The following is a 22,017-nucleotide window of genomic DNA, read 5'->3' as shown; positions in this document are numbered from 1 at the left end:
AGCACCACAGCCAGGAAGTCTCACTTCTTTAGCATGAAAAGTTTCAGAGACCCTGAAAAAATCTTAAAGAATAAAAATTAATGGGAAATGTGAGAACGTCCTGTAATAGAAGGTGAAGCGGAGAACCAATAGACTACCCTAAGAGAGAATGGTTGATTAAACCTAGCAGCAACTATCCAATACTAAAATATAAGTTTTTGGTGGCCTAACAATTTCAAAGAAAGTTTTTCCACCACCCAAGACTGGTATTTTTGAAGTTGAAGCCACTAACTTTGTGATATTGATAAAATATCTTTCTAAATACTCAGCAAAACCACAGGACAAAAACATCTGAAAACTATGTATTCATTTCTCAATTATAATTTAGATATAATCTTTAAACATTATTACTGATATATAAAAGTATCAATTACATTTAATAAATTCTTTTGTTTAATAAGCTATTATTTTTAGCTTGCTGGAACCAGCCATAACTCTTTAAATGTTATAAGTTCCCAAAACAGAAATAAAACCCAATTATCTCTAAGACTCAAAATACACTAATTATTTGACTTCTAAAGTGGGTAGATCTTTTATGTCATGTCTAAAAGCTAAAATGAAAGCAAATCAAATTACACATATTGGTCAGCTTCTAATTCATACCAACAGCACACAAGTGAAAAAAATATAAAAACCTCTATCATTTTGTTTCCCATATGTGGGTGTAGGGTTGAAAACAACATGCTTGGATCAGTTTGATTTGGCACAATCAACAGATATAACGCTCACTATCTTAAATGCTTATTGTCCTCTTAGGCAGTAAGATGAAGAACTTCAAACAGTACAATTCAAAAATTACTACCGAGATTCAGAATATAATCTACTGTTGGAAAGTGCAACATCTTCCATTACGGATTTAAAAGGAATTAGTATAGGTAGTTTGTGGTAATAAATGGGTGGCTACCCCCAACACGATTCAAATGGGTCATAGCTCGATCATAAGCCACCTGTACAGACTTGCGAATGCTTGGCTTTCGGCCTTCCAGCATTTTCAGCTTGTCAACAGTATCCTCAACTCCCAAAGGTAAAAGCTTGTCACTGGGAAGCCACTGCCTAAAGCCAAGAGAAATAATACCACATTAGCTATAAAAATAACATTTAAAGTGGCTGTAAGACCTTATATATACCCACTGAAGTGACTAGCCTCAGGTGACACACAGAGATGAAACAAATATTCCTACATAAGTTGTACTTGATTATCTGCACTATTCAAAGTGCAAAGCATTTTTGAGCATCAGGAAGCAGGGGCGGGGATTTGAAGTCACACACTGCACAACAGAGGATAGCTGAGTGTAATCCGAGACCTGAGCAGCATACACAGCTGAGGTTGTCAATCGGTTCCAGGGGTGGGCCGTCCCCAAAGATTCTGTAGCGTACGCATAATCTGTCAGTGACTCCTACTGATAACAAACAGAGGAAGAAGAGAGCAGACTAGTTGCCTTAGACTGAGGCAAGTCCACACACTATAGAGGGATATGCGTTATTCATTTTTCTAAACAAGCTAACCATTCTCTCTCCTACATGTGGAATGCCCAGATTTGCATATATTAGTATCATTTGCATACAGTGACTAAAACCAAGAAAAATAAATTGCAGTTGGTGGCTGTCTTAGTTTATTTTTAGGTGTTTTCTTCCTTTTAATTTTTCATCTTTCACTATTCTAATTGTACAGTACAGGACACAGGAGTTGTTTTTTGAACCATTGGTTATATGCCGCTACTTTCAGTTGATTTGACACTGGCAAAAGCTTTCCTGGGAGCATGCCCCCCCCCCCCCCCGAAGTGTACCCTTATAACCCCATATAAGGGGTTAAAACCCCAGTTTTTTTGGTAGTATCCTTAGGTGATGACCCCTTCTCCTTCCCCTTCTGCCTTTCAAGCTCTGCAAAAATATAATACTGTAATTTATATGGAGCTCTACACAAACCAAGGTGAATATAACCACTTTATATGCCATAAGTTAAATGGCAGCATGGGAATTGCACTATTACGAAAGGTGCTATGAAGTAGCGCACGTTTCTCCATTTGCACTACTCCACGCTAGCCGTGAAACTCCTTTCTGGATCCCTGTGGACACAACTGAAGGTGATCATATTGCGGTCTCTTCTTTACTCTGGTTACCAACACACCTATGACCCATGACCATACAACCCTCTCTAGTTCATTCTCGTAAAGTCTAGGATACAGTAATATTTTCAGGGAGCTTAATTTTTCCCCATTTATCTCTACTAAATCTAGTAAAATGCCCCTTGTTCCCTCTGGAAATAGATTGTCTAAGCAGGTTTCAATGGTGGCTCTGAAAAGAAATTAGTAATGTTTATTTTCTACTTACCCTACTTTAACACTTCACATATTTTAGAAGACCCATGCGGTTGAACTATATCAATATATACAGAATAATAACTGAACAGGAACATTTTAGATATGCTGAACTTTTTTTTGCAGAGCACCAGATTGTGTTCTGTGGTGTACTACATGTATTTGAGGTGTGTTGTGGTACATTGGGGTGCCTTTCAAAAATAATGAAATAAACAATGCCCCAATAGTATGCAAAGCCCCAATAGTATGCAAAACATGCTAAGAGAATTAAAAGATCACATGGCTCACCACGTTCTTTTGTTGTCAAAAAATAAAACTAGAAAGAGTTGTTGCCCAACATTCTCAAGTCGTCGCTGCTCTCCAAGCCTAAGAACGTCCATAGGTGGAACAGGAATAGGTATGCCATTGTGAAGTAAACCCTCCCTTGGCATATTTGGATCAATGATCTATATAATAGAAAACAGGAATAAAATCCTAGGCAAATAAACTTGTTCCAACAGCTATCATATTCCTTAATTGAGGACTGCCACATACCAAGGCAGGGTAGGAAGGGTATCCACGACACTTAGCCCATACTAACTGGAGAGGCTTCAGTTCTACGGAACTATCAAAGGACATCAAGAGGCTTTCTGCAGAGACAGATGTAGTATATGTGCTAAGAGAAAGATTATATAGCAAAGACTTCACTTGTGGTGCACCCTATGGCTACCTATAAATGAACAAATGTCTCCCTCAGAATAAATGGCAGGAAAATACACTCACCCATCTTTTTTTTTTTTTTGAGTCTTGGACCTGTTATAAATCTAGCTTAAGGATAGAAACTGTACACAGGGGGCATGTTTGGGCTCTGTTAATGACAATATTTTTCTGTTAATAATGAGCACACTTGACTACTTGCCATTACCTCCCAGGACCCAGTAATCTTAAATAGTTTACAAAATGTCGGTTAATTTTATAGTCACCTTTACTCTAAAACAGCGGTGGTCAACTTAATAAAAATGGTGGTACAGCCCATGACATTCAAAGGTCTCTCATAATATGCAACAAATGTAACACCACAATGTTCAGAGACTTTGGGCATGCTACAAGAGATGGTCAGGCTGCAGATATGCTACTGTAGATGGTCACACTGGGGAAACTACTAGAAATCACTGCTACTACCACCCTAATACAAACAAATACTCCCACATTTGTGCTCCCTACAGCCCACCCCTTTATTTGTGCCACATCACAAATTTCTCTCAACAAAATCAGAGGGGACATTGCACAATTCTTCATTTAAGCTGGAGTACCATTAAACCTAGCTGAAACCACTCTATGTATGGTTCGAAAGCATCCCCAGAAGGAAGCCCCATTTAGTGACTGACTGTAGAAATAGAAGAGAAAGTAAACACGCAAAAAAGGCAATACTAGGGGAGGAGCCTGGTGTTGAAACTAGATTTCAATACGATAATGGTTTTCTCTCACGATTATGGAATCAGACCTCTGTTTTCGGTAACAACTGTTTTTCTAATACCATGATCATCATCAATATAATTTACAAATTCTATCATGGTAACAGACAAACAGTATTATAATTCAACATACAAAAACAGCAGAAGTCCTAGAATCTCCTCACCTCGAGTGGCATAATCACCATTCATAGCTCCAAGCAGGGGCAGATGTGAGAGGGCAGGTTTTCCTAGAGGAGTCATTTTCCTATAAAGTTTGAAAAAGAGGAGTTATTATGTGGTCCTGTACACAGTAATACAAGCTGAGAAAACAAAGGACATCACGTACCCATTGGAATATAAAGTTGGTTCCCTATATAGCTCAGAGCTGCTGTCGGAATCTAAACCACTTTCTGTATGTGTTGTAAACCCATTGGCAACTTCTATGAAAGTATGAAAAACAGAAATGAAAACAGATTTAGCATTTTTAATTTAATAATTATTAATAATTTAAAAAAGTTATCCTAATTTACAGCTTGTGCCCAAATCAATATTTGGTTGCCTCGGACTTGCGCAAATCTAGTCCCTTACTACAGCTGTAAGAAGGAAGAATCTATTATGGATTGGGAAAATGAAGAAAGCCGGAGCTGCTTATAGGCAAGTTTTTCAGCACTATTTTTGTTAGTGTTCAACGGTGAATAATAAACAGGAGGGTTGGAAAACAATCTGCATATTAAGACATAGCTTAACCAGTAACATTTCAAATATCTGTACAGTGGGAAAGAGAAATGAAGAAAGGATAATGGATGGGACCGTATGGAAGAAGAAAGCTTGCGATCTTCTGTTTGTATGCCTAAAGGCTCAAGGTTTATCGTGATGCATTTACGCATTAACGTAAAAAAAAAAATATCTGGGTGCAGCTCCCCCCCACCCAGCTTCTACTTATGCTCACCTGAGCCCATCTTGATCCAGCAAAAAGCATGAGAGCAGCAGCTCGGTCAGATCTTTCTCCTCTTTGCCATTCACAGCCAGTGAGCCAATGAGGAGAAAGCGGGGAGCTCAGGAGTGAGCCTGCTCGAGTGCCCCCAGAGCAAGAAAGGCTTGTTATTGAAGGCACTCAGTAAGGGGGAAAGGCCAGGACTGCAGACGGGGAACCCAAAAAGTAGAGGATCGGGGATGCTTTGTGCAAAATCAATGCACAGAGCAGGTAAGTATACCAGGTTTGTTTGTTTTTTTCTTTCCCAAAAAGATTCTCTCATTCACACCTCAGCATTTTGTAGCTTGAAGCTCCAGCTCCAAAACGCTGGAGCAGAAAAAAAAAAAAAAAACAATTACAGTACTCTGTGGAGTTAGTTCACATCTCTACTCTATCTCAAGTTGCCTGAAGCCAAACGCCTGAAGCTCAAAAATATTCTGGAGCTTATTCCTTTAAATGAAAGGAAGCGCACGGTTTGCGCGTTTGTTGTCAAGTGATTTTCTGATCAAATTAAAAAAAAATGTAAAAAACTATATAAATAAAATGTAAAATAAATACACAAATAATGAAAAATCTTCATTAATATATAAAATATATACAATATATAATTACCCCTAACTTAAAAAATATATATATATTATTATTATTATTAATAAAATAATAAAACTCCAAGACTAAACAAAAAATAAATATTTTATTATAATTATTAATAATTTATTTTGCGTTAGGGTGTTTAGTTCATAATATAAAAAGAAATAAAACCTGATAGCAAAGCTTAAAAAGCTGAAGAACCTAGCAAAAAAAAAAATGATGCAACAGGTGATAGTTTTCTCTATTGGCTAATAGAAAAAAAAAAAAAAACAAAGCTCAAAAATGCTGTATAAAAACGTGCATAAAAAAAAAAAAACGCGCCAAAAACGCTCAAAGATGCTACGTTCAGGTGTGAATGCAGAGAATTAAAAGCAGCAGGTCGCATTCCAAAATTATAACTTAATCTCAAAGATCTACGAGGAGGTGAGCTGTGAGCTAGATAGGGGCAGACCAGTGGATGTGGTGTACTTGGATTTCGCTAAGGCGTTTGATACAGTTCCCCACAAGCGCTTAATTTATAAAATAAGGTCTGCAGGTATCGACAGCAGGGTTTGCTCTTGGATACGGAACTGGCTAAAAGGCAGAGTCCAAAGGGTGGTAATAAATAGCGCATACTCAGACTGGTCTGAGGTAGTAAGCGGGGTGCCCCAGGGCTCAGTCCTGGGACCAACCTTGTTCAATTTATTCATAAACAGCATTGAGGACGGAATCAGTAGTTCGTTATCAGTTTTCGCAGATGACACAAAATTGGGCAGGGCAATAACTGCACAGCATGAAGCAGATATCCTACAGAATGACCTGGACAAAATAAAGGAGTGGGCAACGATATGGCAAATGAGGTTTAACGTGGAGAAGTGTAAGGTTTTGCACTTGGGGACTAAAAACATAAAAACACAATACACGTTAGGAGGGGAACCCTTGGGGGAATCAAAAATGGAGAAGGATCTGAGAGTCTTGGTTGATGATAGATTAGGCAACAGCATGCAATGTCAAGCGGCTGCTGCCAAAGCCAGCATATTATTAGCATGCATAAAAAAAGGGATCTATTCCAGAGATAAGACTATAATCCTTCCACTTTATAAAACTCTGGTCCGACCGCATCTGGAGTATTCTGTCCAGTTCTGGTCGCCAGTCCTCAGGAGGGATGTGTTCGAGCTGGAGAGAGTCCAGAGAAGGGCAACTAAACTGATTAGGGGATTGGAGGACCTTGACTATGAAGAGCGTCTGCAATCGCTCGATTTATTCTCCCTGGAGAAGAGACGTCTTGAGGGGGGACATGATAGCAATTTATAAATATCTTAATGGGGATCCCAGCTTAGAAAAAAAGCTGTTCATTCGAAGGGATTGCATGAGGACTCGAGGACATACAATGCGATTAGAGGAGAAGCGTTTTAACCTCAGGCAACGAGGGGGGTTCTTTACTGTTAGGGCTACAAGATTGTGGAATTCTCTACCACAAGAGGTGGTTTCTACAGGTAGTATGGTGGCTTTCAAAAGACTCTTAGACTTACATCTCAAGGATCAGAACATTAAGGGCTATGTGAGATGATTACAGCCACACACACCTACACAGGTTGAACTGGATGGACTATTGTCTTTATTCAACCTCACCTACTATGTAACTATGTAATCTAAGCTACTTTGGGTTTAGGTTATCTAGCTACAGCACATGAAATAGGAAAATAGATAAAATTCTAAAACAGGATACCGAGAGCTGGATATTCTGTGGTTCTTCCTTCATCACTTTCATTTCCACTTAAAGACTGATGGCTGTTTTCAGGGACAGTCTTTTTCTTCTTCCAGGATTTATGCACAGCTGCCCTTTTTCTCTTATTCTGCACAGGAGAGCCTCGAGTTTTCACATGAGACATACTCTTCCCTTGTTTGTGGACAGGACTCTGGGTTATGGGTTGCAGTGTAGGAGGATGCTCGTGAGCTGTAACATTTTGTAGTGGGAGAGCTGGGTCTGTAGGCTCCAGCATAGGAGGATTGGTAACTTTTCCATCTACAATGATAAGTCAACATAAAGCAACAGTAAATATTTGTTTAAGAACAAAAAAATAAAGACATATTAAAATGCATTCAGATGGCGGTGTGGATACTGGAGTGTGCCAAAAAAATATGTAGGGGACTAAACTGGAAAGCTGAGTACTACATCTAACTTTTCCATTTCCTGGAGCACTTTGTGAGATTATCACAGTAAGCATCCTTGGTGTTTGGGTATTCACTCACCACTTCTGCGGGCCAATGATTGTACAGACCCTGGTGCACCGCCTAAATTCTTGCAACCGTAATTTTTTTTTGTCTTTAAATGTCAATAAGCGTTATTGCCACTTAAATGTATACACACCAACTGTGTCTTTATAAATATTTCAAGTTCACTTCATGCAAATATCACTGCACACAGACATCTTGTTACACAGGAATTTTTATACAGTTATTTTTTAACAGTACTTTACCAGAACATGCATCATTCAGGTCTTTGCTACGTGAGGCCAGTCTTTGCCGCAAAAGATTTATTTCCTTTCTCAGCAATTTCAAGCGCCTTGTGCGTGCTCCGCTGGTTCGAAAGCTGCTAACAATATCCAGCTTCTCGAGGAGTTCCTTAAGCTGACATTCAGGAGACATATGAGCTCTGTTCTCAGGAAGCAAAAGATCATCCACTGCAAAATGACAAATAGAAAAGGTTCCTAATCCTTCGGAATAACTTTGGTCTAATAGTTACAGCTTTATCTGATGGAAAAAAAAAAAACAAGGTTTAACTGCTACACGTTAAATTAATTTATTAACTGGGATTTATAAAGATTAAAAACTACGTAAACTAGGAAAAAGTACTGAGCAGCAAACAGAAATAAAAAAAAAATGTAAGACATATCGCCCTATGAATGAATAAATAAATATGCATGAGCAATCAAATGAAAACATCATCCAGGACAATTGTTTTAATATAACATGCAGGATATGGAGGTAGTTGAGAACTTAGGAACTACAGATTAAAACTTGAATCAAAGTACATAAAGGAATATACCCTGTTCCTCTTCTTCCACAATCGCTGCCAGCAGAACAGGACACTGTATTGCTACAGTCACAACTGTGTTAACAGGAAATATGTGAACCGTGCCTGGACATTGTTCAAAAGCTTAAAAGTGACACTCCAGGACCTCCTCTTTTCCATTCACAGAACACCTTATATTCTGTGAAAATAGGATTTTTCCTTCAACTTACCTGTAAAATCCTTTTCATAGATTACATCACGGGACACAGAGCCGGTAATAATGACTATCTGGGTTATACGCTACCTTTAGGTGATTGGACACTGGCAGCCAATAGACAGGAAGTTACTCCTATATAACCCCTCCCATACAAGAAGAACCTCAGTTTTTGAAGCAAGCAATGAAGATCCCAGAAAAGAGGGGAGGGACCTCTGTGTCCCGTGATGTACTACAGGAAAAGGATTTTACAGGTAAGTTAAAGGAAAAATCCTATTTTCTTTATCGTACATCCCAGGACACAGAGCTGGTAATAATGACTATATGGGATGTCCTAAAGCAATGCCCATGAGGGAAGGGGACACAGTAAGCCCAAAATGACCCCCGGGCAATGAAAGAGCTTATACTTCTGCCTTAAGTACACTGCCTCCAAATTGAGCCTCTTCTCAGTCTCTTACATCCACTTGGTAAAACTTTGCGAATGTATGAACTGAAGACCAGGTAGCAGCTTTGCAAACCTCAGCCATAGACACCTGATAATGCACTGCCCATGAAGCACTTACCCTAATGGTAGAGTAAGCTTTTAACCTAAAGGGTGGAACTTTACCCTTTAAGCCATATGTCTGAGCAATGACTTGACTTGACTTGGAAATAGTGGAACTAGTTGCCGCTTGGCCTTTCTTAGGACCTTCTAGGAGGATAAAGAAAGCATCAGTACTACAAATTAGTGCCATGAGACCTTAAAAGAGCCAACACCGGGGCCAAGACTTTTGTAAACACCCGGGGAGCTGTGGCTAGACCGAACGGCACAGTCACAAACTGCCCTACTGCAAAACGCAGAAATCTCTGATGGAGCCTGAAAATTGGTACATGGAGGTATGCATTCTTGATATCGATGAAAGCCAGAAAATCTCCTCTTCCTAGAGAGGCTACCACAGAGCAGATTGATTCAATGCGAAAAGACCAAATGTTCATATACTGGTTCAGAGTTTTGAGATCTAGAATGGGTCTTACCTCACCATTTGATTTTAGCACTGTAAAAAGATTTGAGTAAAAACCTGTAAACCTTTTGCTGGTTGGAACCTCCACAATCACGCCCTGCACCCACAAATTTTTCAGGGCCTAAAACAAGGACTTATTTTTTTACTGGGAAACAGGGACATTTGAACCCAGAAACCGAGAAGCAGGAAATTCTCAGAACTCTATCATGTAGCCCCATGCCACTGTGACCCACCTGTCCTTCACCACTCCTTCCCATGTTCCTGATAACTGTAGGAGCCTTTCACCCCACTCGAACGAGCGGGGGCGCCCCTTCATAAGGCGGATTTGAACCTGATTTAACAGGCCTTTGGACCCAGGGTTTTTTTCTGATCTTGATTTTGAGGTCTTCTAAACTCTGACAGCTAAGGCAGTTGGAACTGCTTAGAAGCTGACGTGTTAGGAGGTACCGTAACACTTGGGAGTTTTAAAAGATCTTTACCGTATATACAGTATAAGCCAACTTTTTCAGCATGTTTTCTTTATGCTGAAAAAGCCTCCCTCGGCTTATACTCGAGTCACTGTCTGACTTGCCTTTTAAAAATGGCGCTGCCCGGCGCCAACACGTCACCGCGCATGCACCGCCTGCCCGGGAATAGCCAAACGTTTACGGGCTTTCCCGAGCATCGGCGGCACATACGCGGTGACGTGTTTTGGGCCTTTTTTAAATGTAAGGCGCCTCACCAACAGGTGAGACTCCTCCGCAGCCCCTGCATTTCCTCATGCAGTGCTGCGGGCATGGTACAGGACATTCTCCTGTACCATGCCCGCAGCACTGCATCTCCTGTACAATCTGTGTCATGCCTGTGTACCATCACCTGTGCCATGCCCGTTTACCATCTCCTGTACAATCTTTGCCATGCCTGTGTACCATCACCTGTGCCATGCCTGTGTACCATCTACTGTACCATCACCTGTCCTATCACCTGTGCCATGCCCGAACCATCTCCTGTACCCTGCATCTCCTTCACCATGCCCGCAGCCCCTGTTTTGTGTCTCATGGTGGTCCAGTTGGGTCAGTAGCTGCTGCATTTCCAACCCTAGGCTTATACTCGAGTCAATACGTTTTCTCAATTTTTTGTGTTAAAATGAGGTGCCTCAGCTTATATTTGAGTATATACAGTAATCCTTTTAACCGGCAACAACGCGTTTTCCGCCTGAAATCTTCTGGATGTATCTATCCAAAGCCTCACCAAAGAGACATTCCCCATGGAAAGGAAAAAGTGGTCAGCAGTTTTTTTACAAAGTAATTCTGCCAACCAATTCTTAAGCCATAGTACTCTGCGCATATGAACAGAGAGAAAAGCAACTCGGGAAATCTGTTGGATAGAATCCTTAAGGGCATCTACCACAAAACACAAGACGTGAGGAAACTCCACCAAATCTTAAGACGACTCCCCTTAAATAGGCAGACTTCTAGTCACCCTTTTAAAACAATCCTTTAAGGATTGGCAAACTCCTATAGCCGCTATAGCTGGTTGAACAGCAGAGCCAGTGACAGCAAAGGAAGCTTTAAGGATTCCAACTTTTTATCTGCTGGATCCCTAAAAACCTGTGCATTATCAACCAGACAGGTCAAATTCTTGTTCACAGAAAAAAATAGTAGCGTCTACCGAAGTCATACACCACTTCCTCTTGAATTTCTCCTCCATAGGATAAAAGCAAAGAAAATCTCTTTGGAGGCATGAATAACCTGTCAGGATGATCCCAACCCTCATACACCAGCTGTTCCAGCAGGAGGTGTAAAGGAAAAGCCTGGGAATTCTGCTGAGGGTGCAAAGAACCCAAAGAAGAAAAGGAGGCTTCTGACATTTCCAGAGATGGTAATATAAATCCTGCCCGAACTGTCAGAGCGAGATGCTGAAAATGGTTCCCCAGAATCTGAGCCCTCAGAAGCAAAACCATCCTCAGCCTGCCCCTCTTCCAAATCATTAACAGCTACCTCTTCAACGCCTTCTGCCCAATCTGGCTCTAAACCAGAAGCCCGGCAAGACCTTGAGAGCCTAGGAGCTCTGCTACGTCCGGGTACAGGAGAGGGAGATCTATTCAGTTTTCTCCCACCCTGTGAAACAGAAGCAATCATTCGGCTATTTTACCTTAAAGGCTAGCCAGGACAGATGCCAGGTCATCCTTCGTAATATAGGTAGACACAGACATTTAAGGTAGCAACAATACCTGATAAGCGTAATGCCTCAGACTGACCAGTTGCTTCAGGCCTCTCAGGGGAAGATAGCACAGCGGGAGCCAAACTAGGACTATTTAATACTAATGCAGGAACACTTGTCCCTTTCCCTGCTGCGCCTCCCCCACTTCTTTTTCTGGAAGACATTGCTTTAAATAAAGTAAGACCCAGAAGGTAACAACCTGTTGCACAAAAGGTAGACAAAAACTGTGATCCAGCACTGTACAGCTATCACAGAACTACCACCCTTCTTCTACCGTGTAGCCGGACCCAAGCCTCCAAATTCACATGCCCAAACAGAAACTGCAACCTGCTCTGTGTCCCGTAGGTCCCAGTCAGTAGCTCAGCTTAGCAGAGAAACAGTCACATCCAGCCAGCAGCACCGCTTAGAAGAGTAGGAGGCGATCCAGGTGCATATCCGTGACGTGATCCGTGTATGCCCATAGAGATATATGGAGAAACGGAGCCAAGCTGACCGGAGAGTCCAGACACAGAAGGTACACAGGCACAATACATTTCCTCCGAACAGCAACATCTAGTGGCCAAAACATGGTACTACAGCCCAGGAGAGAAAAAGTGCAATTCTTTCCCTGCAAACTTTTTTTAAAAAATTTTTTAAGAGAGGGAAAAAGAAACAGACTCACCAGTCCCACTGCAGGGTCCTATACAGGACCCAAACTTCACCCATTACGGCAGGCTTTGTCAATAAGACCTTAAGGGACTGGGTCCCCCTCTTTCATGGGGTCCACACCCTTGGACCCGTAGAGCACCCTACTGGCAAACTCCTTGGGATAATAAATAACCAGGGTTCTATTTATCAGGGTCCAGCGCCCAGATGAGTCACATTACAGGCAAAACCTTGGGTCTTCCTAACCGAGGCTCGGGTACTATCCACTTAAAGCTTTGCTATCCGAATAGATCCGATCAAAACGCCCCCTTACTGGGACATCATTTAAGATTGAAGAGCTTTAACAGCCATGACCACCACCTTCAAGACACTGGCGAAAAAACTGAGGTTCTTCCTGTATGGGAGGGGTTTTATGGGAGGAACCCCTGTCTATTGGTTGCCAGTGTCCAATCACCAAAAGGTAGCGTATACCCAAATAGTCGTTATTACGGGCTTTGTGTCCCGTGATGTACGATATAGAAATGAATACAAGACATTTTGTGAATGGACAAGGGAAAAGAAAGCAAGAGTAACTGGCACTATGCTTCACTGTAAGAGCACTGGATTTAACACCAGCTGATCCAGAAGAGTACCGCAGACAGTATTGTGCATGAGTAAAGCTAAGATTTTCAGCAGCCATATGGATGTAGTATAGCCCAGGGTTTCTCAACTCCGGTCCTCAGGGCACACTAACAGGCCAGGTTTGCAAGAAAACTGAAATACATCGCATCGCATACTAGCTCATTATGAAATACTTACCTTAGAACGAAGCCCCGAAGTGCCGACCGCTCACCTCTGTCATGGGTGACATTTTGTGTCGCCCTTCTTCCGGGTTTGCGGCATCCGGCCATCCGATTGGCTGGAGCCGTGATGGCGTCATTCCCGCGCATGCGCGCGGGAGCGGACGGTCACGGCACGGGGCTCTGAAGGAACAGCACGAGCGGCCGTTCCTTCAGAATGCATGCGCCAGTGATGTCACTGGCTGCATGCAAAGCAAATATCTCCTAAATGGTACATGTTTAGGAGATATTTACAGTACCTCTAGGTAAGCCTTAATATAGGCTTACCTATAGGTACAAGTTGCAGAGGAGGGTTTACTTCCTCTTTAAGCATTTGCACGAGTACTTGTGCAAATGCTACGATACTAAAAGAGATACTTTTTTTCAAATTCATTGGGATTTGCATTGACTTCTATTAAATAAAGTTGCAAGCCACAATGAAATAGGACGTCCAAATCACACTGATCTGCGGCTTTAAAATCGCAATGTAGTAGTGTTATTTCAAGGCCGCAGATCATTGCGATTTGGACCACCGATTTCATTGTGGCTTGGGACTTTATTTAACACAAGTCAATGCAAGTCGCAATGAAATCACAAAAAAGTAGTGCAGGTGCCTTTTTCAAAGTCACTGCCACTTAAGTTGCAACAATTTGAACAGTTCCATTTCTGGCAATAGGGTGCAACTTGTCATGTGATGGAACTGTCAAATCACATGACAAATTGCACTGGTGTGAACCATAAACAAATAAATGCATCCAAGGGCAGAATAGGTATCCGTAATTGGCATCGGCAAGTACGTTAAAAACACTGGTATCAGCGCATCCCTAATAACCAGCACTGGAAGCAACTTATCTGGACCAATCAAAAATAGTTTATTTTTATTCAGTGTAAATAATTTATTAGACTTTTTTTTTTAAAACCTATTTTTTTAAACATTTGACAGTGTACAGTGTATCCACAAAGTATTCACAGTGCTTTACTTTTTACACATTTTGTGTAGTGACAGCCTTATTCCAAAATGGATTAAATTCATTATTTTCCTCAAAATTCTACAAACAATACCCTATAATGACAACATGAAAGAAGTTTGTTTGAAATCTTTGCAAATGTATTAAAAAAAAAAAAAAAAAAAAAAAAAGAAGAAGAAAACCTTGCTCAGTACTTGGTTGAAGCACCTTTGGCACCAATTACAGCCTCAAGTCTTTTTGAGTATGATGCTACAAGCATCACCTATTGGCACACCTATTTTTGGGCAGTTTCCTTTATTCTTCTTTGCAGGACCTCTCAAGCTCCATTAGGTTGGATGGTGAGCGTCAGTGCACAGCCATTTTTAGTTCTCTCCAGAAATGTTCAAATCGGGGGTTGAAGTATGGGCTCTGGCTGGTCCGCTCAAGGACATTCACAGAGTTGTCCCGTAGCCACACAGTCTCGGCTGTGTGCTTAGGGTCCTTGTCCTGTTGAAAGATGAACCATTGCCCCAGTCTGAGGTCCAGAGCGCTCTGAAACAGCTTTTCCTCAAGGATGTCTTCTGCTGCATTCATCTTTTCCTCAATCCTGACTAGTCTCCCAGCTCCTGCAGCTGAAAAACATCCCCACAACATGATGCTGCCACCATCATGCTTCACTGTAGGGATGGTACTGGCCAGTTGATAAGCGGTGCCTGGTTTTCTCCAGACATTGCGCTTGTTATTTAGGAAAAAGTTCAATCCTTGTTTCATCAGACCAGAGAATTTTGTTTCTCATGGTCCGAGAGTCCTTCAGGTGCCTTTTGCAAACTCCAGGGTGGCTGTCATGTGCCTTTTACTGAGGAGTGGCTTCTGCTTGTCCAGTCTACCATACAGGCCTGATTAGTGGAGTGCTGCAGAGATGGTTGTTCTTCTGGAAGGTTCTCTCTCCACAGAGAAATGCTTGAGCGCTGTCAGAGTGGCCATCAGTTTTTGGTCACCTCCCTGACTAAAGCCCTTCTCCCCCGATCACTTAGTTTGGCACGGCAGCCCACTCTAGGAAGAGTCCTGGTGGTTCCCAATTTCTTCCATTTATGGATGATGGAGGCCACTGTGCTCATTGGGGACCTTCAATGATGCCGAAATCTTTCTGTACCCTTCCCCAGATCTGTGCCTCAATACAATCCTGTCTCGGAGGTCTACAGACAATTCCTTGGACTTCATGGCTCGGTTTGTGCTCTGACATGCACAGTTAACTGTGGGACCTTATATAGACCGGTGTGTGCCTTTCAAAATCATGTCCAATAAACTGAATTTTCCAAATCCAAGTTGTAGAACCAGCTCAAGATGATCAGTGGAAATGGGATGAACCTGAGCTCAATTTTTAGTGTCATGGCAAAGGCTCTGAATACTTATGTACCCACGATTTCAATGAAAACTGCCCACTTTCTTGGATGGGGAGGATAAATATGTTTAAAATGTTAACACTGCCAAAAATATTATATAGATTCAAAATGCTGCCATCTGCTATCCCACAGACATATTTCAGAACAATAAAAACAATGATGCTGGGTTTCACCTGGCAAGGGAAAAAACCTAGGGTACAATATGCGGCTCTTAGAGATAAAACACAAGGGGGATTAGCGGCACCAGATATTGAAAGATATTACACGGCTGTTATAATTGCATGTATGACAGAATGGACAAAGGAAAATGTAGATAAAAGATGGGTTAATATTGAATCTTTATTAAATGGAACACAGTTAAATAAGAATATCTGGTTCCCATCAAAATATAGGGAGATACACGAAGATATACACAAAATAACGAGAGTTATATACAGGATTTGGGATAAGTTTTATAAACAAGCCAAGTGGGAATATAACTCTGTTATTACCATTAGAAGGCACAAAATATTTTACACTGGGAAAGGAGGGAAAATTTGGAAATTGGGTAAAAAACACATAGTTTAAAGATATAATTTACAGGGGAAAGATTAGGCCATTTCACAAACTTAATAATGAAGGAAACATGAAATTAAATGAATGGAGATTAAATGAATGGAGATATTTACAATTAAAACATTTTGTGAGAGCTTTGCCCCAGCTGATTAGGTCTGAGAAAGAGTTAAACATGATAGAAATGCTTAGTAATCCATCAACAAAGGCAAAACATATTAGATCTCAGATATATAAGATGTTAACCAAGATGGTAGGCTCGAGCAAACCTCTATGTATGGAACAATGGGAAAAAGAGATCAGATCACGTTTGGAAAAACATGATGTGGGGAGGTTATACTAAGAGCCGCATATTGTTCAGCTATAGATGTGAATACTATTGAAATGAATTATAAATGCATAATGAGATGGTATATATTGGGGATCGAAAGTTTGGGCACCCTGCAGAGTTAATATCTTGTACTGCCCCCTTTGGCAAGTATCACAGCTTGTAAATGCTTTTTGTAGCCAGCCAAGAGGAGTGTTTCAATTCCTGTTTGAGGTATCTTTGCCCATTATTCCTTACAAAAGTCTTCCAGTTCTTTGAGATTTCTGGGCTGTGTCATGCACTGCTCTTTTAAGGTCTATCCATAGATTTTCAATTATGTTGAGGTCAGGAGACTGTGAAGGCCATGGCAAAACCTTCAGTTTACGCCTCTTGATGTAATCCCCGTGGATTTCGAGGTGTGTTTAGGATCATTATCCATTTGTAGAAGCCATCCTCTCTTTAACTTCAGCTTTTTTACAGATGGCATCAAGTTACCATCCAAAATGTGCTGAAATTTTATTGAATCCATTTTTCCTTCTACTCGTGAGATGTTCCCTGTGCCACTGGTTCCAATACAACCCCAAAGCATGATTGATCCACCCCCATGCTTAACAGTTGGACAGAGGTTCTTTTCATTAAATTCGGTGCCCCTTTTTCTCCAAACGTACCTTTGCTCATTCCGGCCAAAAAGTTAAATTTTAACCTCATCGGTCCACAGAACTTGTTTCCAAAATGCATCAGGCTTGTCTATAGATTCATTTGCAAAGTTCAAACGCTGATTTTTGTGATGAGGACGTAGAAGAGGTTTTCTTCTGATGACTCTTCCATGAAGACCATATTTGTACAAGTATCTCTTTATAGTGAAATAGTGTACCACAACTCCAGTGTCTGCCAGATCTTTCTGGAGGGATCATGCAGTCAAACGTTGGTTTTGAATTGTTTTTCTCACAATCCTGCAAGCTGTTCTGTCTGATATTTTTCTTGGTCTTCCAGATCTTGCTTTAACTTCCACTGTTCCTGATGACTGCCATTTCTTAATTACATTCCGAACAGAGGATATTGACATCTGAAAACGCTTTGCTATCTTCTTATAGCCTTCTCCAGCTTTGTCAGCGTCAACTAAGTTTTCTAGACAACTGCTTAGACGATCCCATGGTGCTGATTATTGAGGCAAGGTCAGAGGAGTCTGGGCATTTAAAACCTTTGAGATTGACATCACCTGCTTTTCCCAGACGATGATTGAGAACAATCCATGACACTGGCAGGTCTCAGCCTTGCAAAGGGGGCAGTGCATGCTATAAATTCTGCAGGGTGCCCAAACTTTTGCAGACACCTATTTTTTGTTTTCTGTAATTTTGAAAGTGTCAATAATGGAAATAAAATCTAACTTTTGTTGACATATTATACGAATGTCTAATCTGTAATTTGATGCCTTTTGGAGATTTTTCCATCTTTCCTTGGCTTCTTTATGCACATTAAATACAAATTTTTACCTGGGGTGCCCAAACTTTCGATCCCCACTGTATAAAACCAGTAAGGGTACATAAATGTCAGCCAGAGAGGTCAAACCTATGTTTGAGGGGGATGTGGTGCACAAGGTACAAAGTTTCATATCTGGTGGGAATGCCCTAAGATTAGAAAACTATTGGCTAGAAGTGCAGCAACTTATAAGAAAAAATCACAGAAAAATCACAGGAGTGAACATCATAGATGACCCATGGATATGCCTGTTCCATAAAACAGATAGACCCCTAAAGCAATATAAAAACACGATAATCATAAATTTGCTGAATGCAGCAAAAAGGGACAATCCCCCCCCCCCCCCAAAAAAAAAAAAAAAAAAAAAAGGCTAAAGATGGAAGGCCCTACAATAAGAATGGTGCAATATTACATATACACACATACATACATACATACATACATACAGGCCTCGACAAAACCCGGGCGCCAGGTCGCATTTGCGACCTGGCGCCTGGGGTGCCCTGCAGAAGGTGTCCTTTCATTTTTGCACGGACTTCCGCGCACGGACTTCCGGGCCGTCCGAAAATTGAGGCCTCGGCTTTTCGGCCTACTTGAGATGAGAGGCTTCCAATGGGGAACTGGCGCCCTCTTGTGGTGGCCGGGAGTAATGACTGTTGTAATTACTGTTTCCACTGTTTGCTCACAATGCATTACCATCTCCCTGTCCAGTTATTTACCTTTGACAGGGAGTGTGGTTATTTATTATTAAATTTAATTTATTTTTTAAATGTAAAAACTAAAATAATATTTTTTTCTTTTTTTTTTTTTTTTTAATTATTAAAAAAAATAAAAAAAATATATTATTTTTCCAATTATTTAAAAAAAAAAAAAAGAATATATATTATATATATATATATATATATATATATATATATATATATATATATATATATATATATATATATATATATATATATATATATATATATATATATATATATATATATATATATATATATATATATATAGGATATTGGATCGGATAGTGGATCGGATCAGATGGCATCGGATGGAAAGAGACAGACAGTCTGTTTTCATCCAATTGCGCTATAGAGGAGAGTGGGGTTCTAGTCGTATTTATGTGTAAATTTAGTATCCGTTTTATTAAATAAAGCTTGGTTGTTAGTTTAAAAAAAAAAAAAAAAAACTGGCTCCTAACTTTTTTAGCTGGCTCCAAGATTTCAGGAAAATTTGTCAAGCCCTGCATATATATATATATATATATATATATATATATATATATATATATATATATATATATATATATATATATATATATATATATATATATATATACACACACACACATATACACACACAAACATATACATACAGCTGCAAGAAAAAGTATGTGAACCCTTTGGAATGATATGGATTTCTGCACAAATTGGTGATAAAATGTAATCTGATCATCATCATCATCATCATCATCTAGTAACAAAAATAGACAATCACAGTCTGCTTAAACTAATAACACACAAAGTATGAAATGTTGCCATGTTTTTATTGAACACACCATGTAAACATTCACAGTGCAGGTGGAAAAAGTATGTGAACCCTTGGATTTAATAACTGGTTGAACCTCCTTTGGCAGCAATAACTTCAACCAAACGTTTCCTGTAGTTGCAGATCAGACGTGCACAACGGTCAGGAGTAATTCTTGACCATTCCTCTTTACAGAACAGTTCAGCAATATTCTTGGGATGTCTGGTGTGAATCGCTTTCTTGAGGTCATGCCACAGCATCTCAATTGGGTTGAGGTCAGGACTCTGACTGGGCCACTTCAGAAGGCGTATTTTCTTCTGTTTAAGCCAGTCTGTTGTTGATTTAAGTCTATGCTTTGGGTCATTGTCCTGTTGCAACATCCATCTTCTGTTGAGCTTCAGTTGGTAGACAGATGGCTTTAAGTTCTCCTGCAAAAGGTCTTGATAAACTTGGGAATTCATTTTTCCTTCGATGATCTGCCCTGAGGCAGCAAAGTAGCCCCAAACCATGATGCCCCCACCACCATACTTCACAGTTGGGATGAGGTTTTGATGTTGGTGTGCTGTGCCTCTTTTTCGCCACACAGTGTTGTGTGTTTCTTCCAAACAACTCAACTTTGGTTTCATCTGTCCACAGAATATTTTGCCAGTACTGCTGTGGAACATCCAGGTGCTCTTGTGCAAACTGTAAACGTGCAGCAATGTTTTGTTTGGACAGCAGTGGCTTCCTCTGTGTTATCCTCCCATGAAATCCATTCTTGTTTAGTGTTTTACATATTGTAGATTTGCTAACAGGGATTAAGGAGGGGCTCCCACAGCTAAAATGGACGCCCAGAAGGCTCCACAGTAATGGCCCCCATTTAATTCAATGCTGGACTAACAAAATGGCCACCGCGGCTACAAAAGCCTGGCATCCAGCCTATACAGAAAATAGGCTACAACGAAACGGTGGCACCACGAGGCTCCCAGGGACCCAGGAGGGATCCCTGGGCCCAGACAAGACACAGCAAGAAGGGCCTTTGCAGGAGCCCCCAAGAGCAGATCGCCAGGTCGCCGGTGGCGTACCGCGTCCCGATCGCCAATACAGCACCCTGCCCCAGCCGGTAGCCAGACCACCCATAGAGAGAGGGGGGGAATAGATGACCCGCAGGACCATCAGACTTGGGGACCATCAGACTTGGGGGGCCTAACTGGAAGGAGGGGAACCCGGGGGTATGACCATTCCAAAACCCTCTAGAGGGAGAAGGGGGATAGCTACTCACCATACCAGGAACCAGGCGAGCACCACTCCAGATAGAACCTCCGCACCATCTAAATGGAGGGCTGTCGGCCAGGAGCAACGCTGCGACGCAGGCCGAGACCTGGTTGTATGCGGCCTCGCAGGCCAGCCCAAGTCCGGTGGGGCTATGTCGCACCTGTCCTAGCACAGAGCTGAGGTCTGCACGTGCTCGCTGGCCATACTGGGGTGACCACTGGATTTAGATTATCCAACCCGTCGCCCAGTCCAGCAGTTGATTGTAGATTTCACAGGAAAGAAAAAGAAAAAAAAAATCTATCTAAAAAGAAAAAATTTCCAGGACCAGAGATCCCAGCAAGGAACTTGGTCTTACGCCTGACTAGGCAGAAAAACCTACAGTATCTCACAAAAGTGAGTACACCCCTCACATTTTCGTAAATATTTTATTATATCTTTTCATGTGACAACACTGAAGAAATTACACTTTGCTACAATCTAAAGTAGTGAGTGTACAGCTTGTATAACAGTGTAAATTTGCTGTCTCCTCAAAATAACTCAACACACAGCCATTAATGTCTAAACCACTGGCAACAAAAGTGAGTACACCCCTAAGTGAAAATATCTAAATTGGGCCCAATTAGCAATTTTCCCTCCCCGGTGTCATGTGACTCAATGTTACAAGGTCTCAGGTGTGTTAAATTTGGTGTTCTCTGTCACTCTCTCATACTGGTCATACTGGTCACTGGAAGTTCAACGTGGCACCTCATGGCAAAGAAGGTTAGGAACTCAAGTCCATGTAGTATACAAAAGTTCATACATTCTGACACACATGTAATGAGTTTATGGAATATACATCTCATTTAATAGTAATAATGAGAGTAGAGAAGCACCATTAGTCCCATACCTTGTTTTATTTATTTATATGGACAGCCCCTATGCTCAAAAATTTGTTTTTCACAAGAAAGTATCTGATTCACCATCATCACTGATTTCACTGAAGTGCGATAGCAGTACAGGCCAAAAATAATGTTTCCCATAGCAAAATTCTGGTGTACTTTCACCATCGCTCCTCATCTAGTATATCCAGCAGGCAAGTCCATAGGGTGCATGGCACAGGAACAGAAAGGATGTTGGACAGTATTGTTCTCACCTGTTGCCAAAATCTTTATATAACAGCACATGACACAATACATGAGCAAAATCTTCCAGTTGGTAGGTACAGCTAGTACATGCAGAAGTTGGTATACGATGCATGGCATGCAAGTGTTCTGGAGTGAAACAAGACTGGAGTAACATATAGAGATGAAGGAGTTTGTGCTTATTAGCCAGTGAGACAG

The 22,017-nt window shown here is 41.0% G+C and overlaps 1 protein-coding gene across 1 annotated transcript in view; it reads right to left on the bottom strand.

Moving 5' to 3' along the window:
• Positions 1–323: 323 nt before the first annotated feature.
• Positions 324–22,017, bottom strand: part of BRPF3 (bromodomain and PHD finger containing 3) — a 67,159-nt gene continuing 45,465 nt past the window's right edge. The window contains exons 7-13 of the mRNA XM_082245613.1: positions 7,814–8,017; positions 7,063–7,359; positions 4,137–4,230; positions 3,976–4,055; positions 2,892–2,986; positions 2,646–2,803; positions 324–1,092 (exon numbers count right to left, since the gene is read on the bottom strand). Of these exons, the coding sequence (XP_082101739.1) occupies positions 906–1,092; positions 2,646–2,803; positions 2,892–2,986; positions 3,976–4,055; positions 4,137–4,230; positions 7,063–7,359; positions 7,814–8,017 (1,115 nt within the window). The 3' untranslated portion in view covers positions 324–905. The remainder of the gene's footprint in view (positions 1,093–2,645; positions 2,804–2,891; positions 2,987–3,975; positions 4,056–4,136; positions 4,231–7,062; positions 7,360–7,813; positions 8,018–22,017) is intronic.

The sequence above is a fragment of the Pelophylax lessonae genome, assembly GCF_965119305.1.
Source record: "Pelophylax lessonae genome assembly, chromosome: 2".
Taxonomy (NCBI): Eukaryota; Metazoa; Chordata; class Amphibia; order Anura; family Ranidae; genus Pelophylax; species Pelophylax lessonae.
Note: the sequence above shows the minus strand (reverse complement) of the source record. Positions and strands in the feature narration are given on the sequence as shown.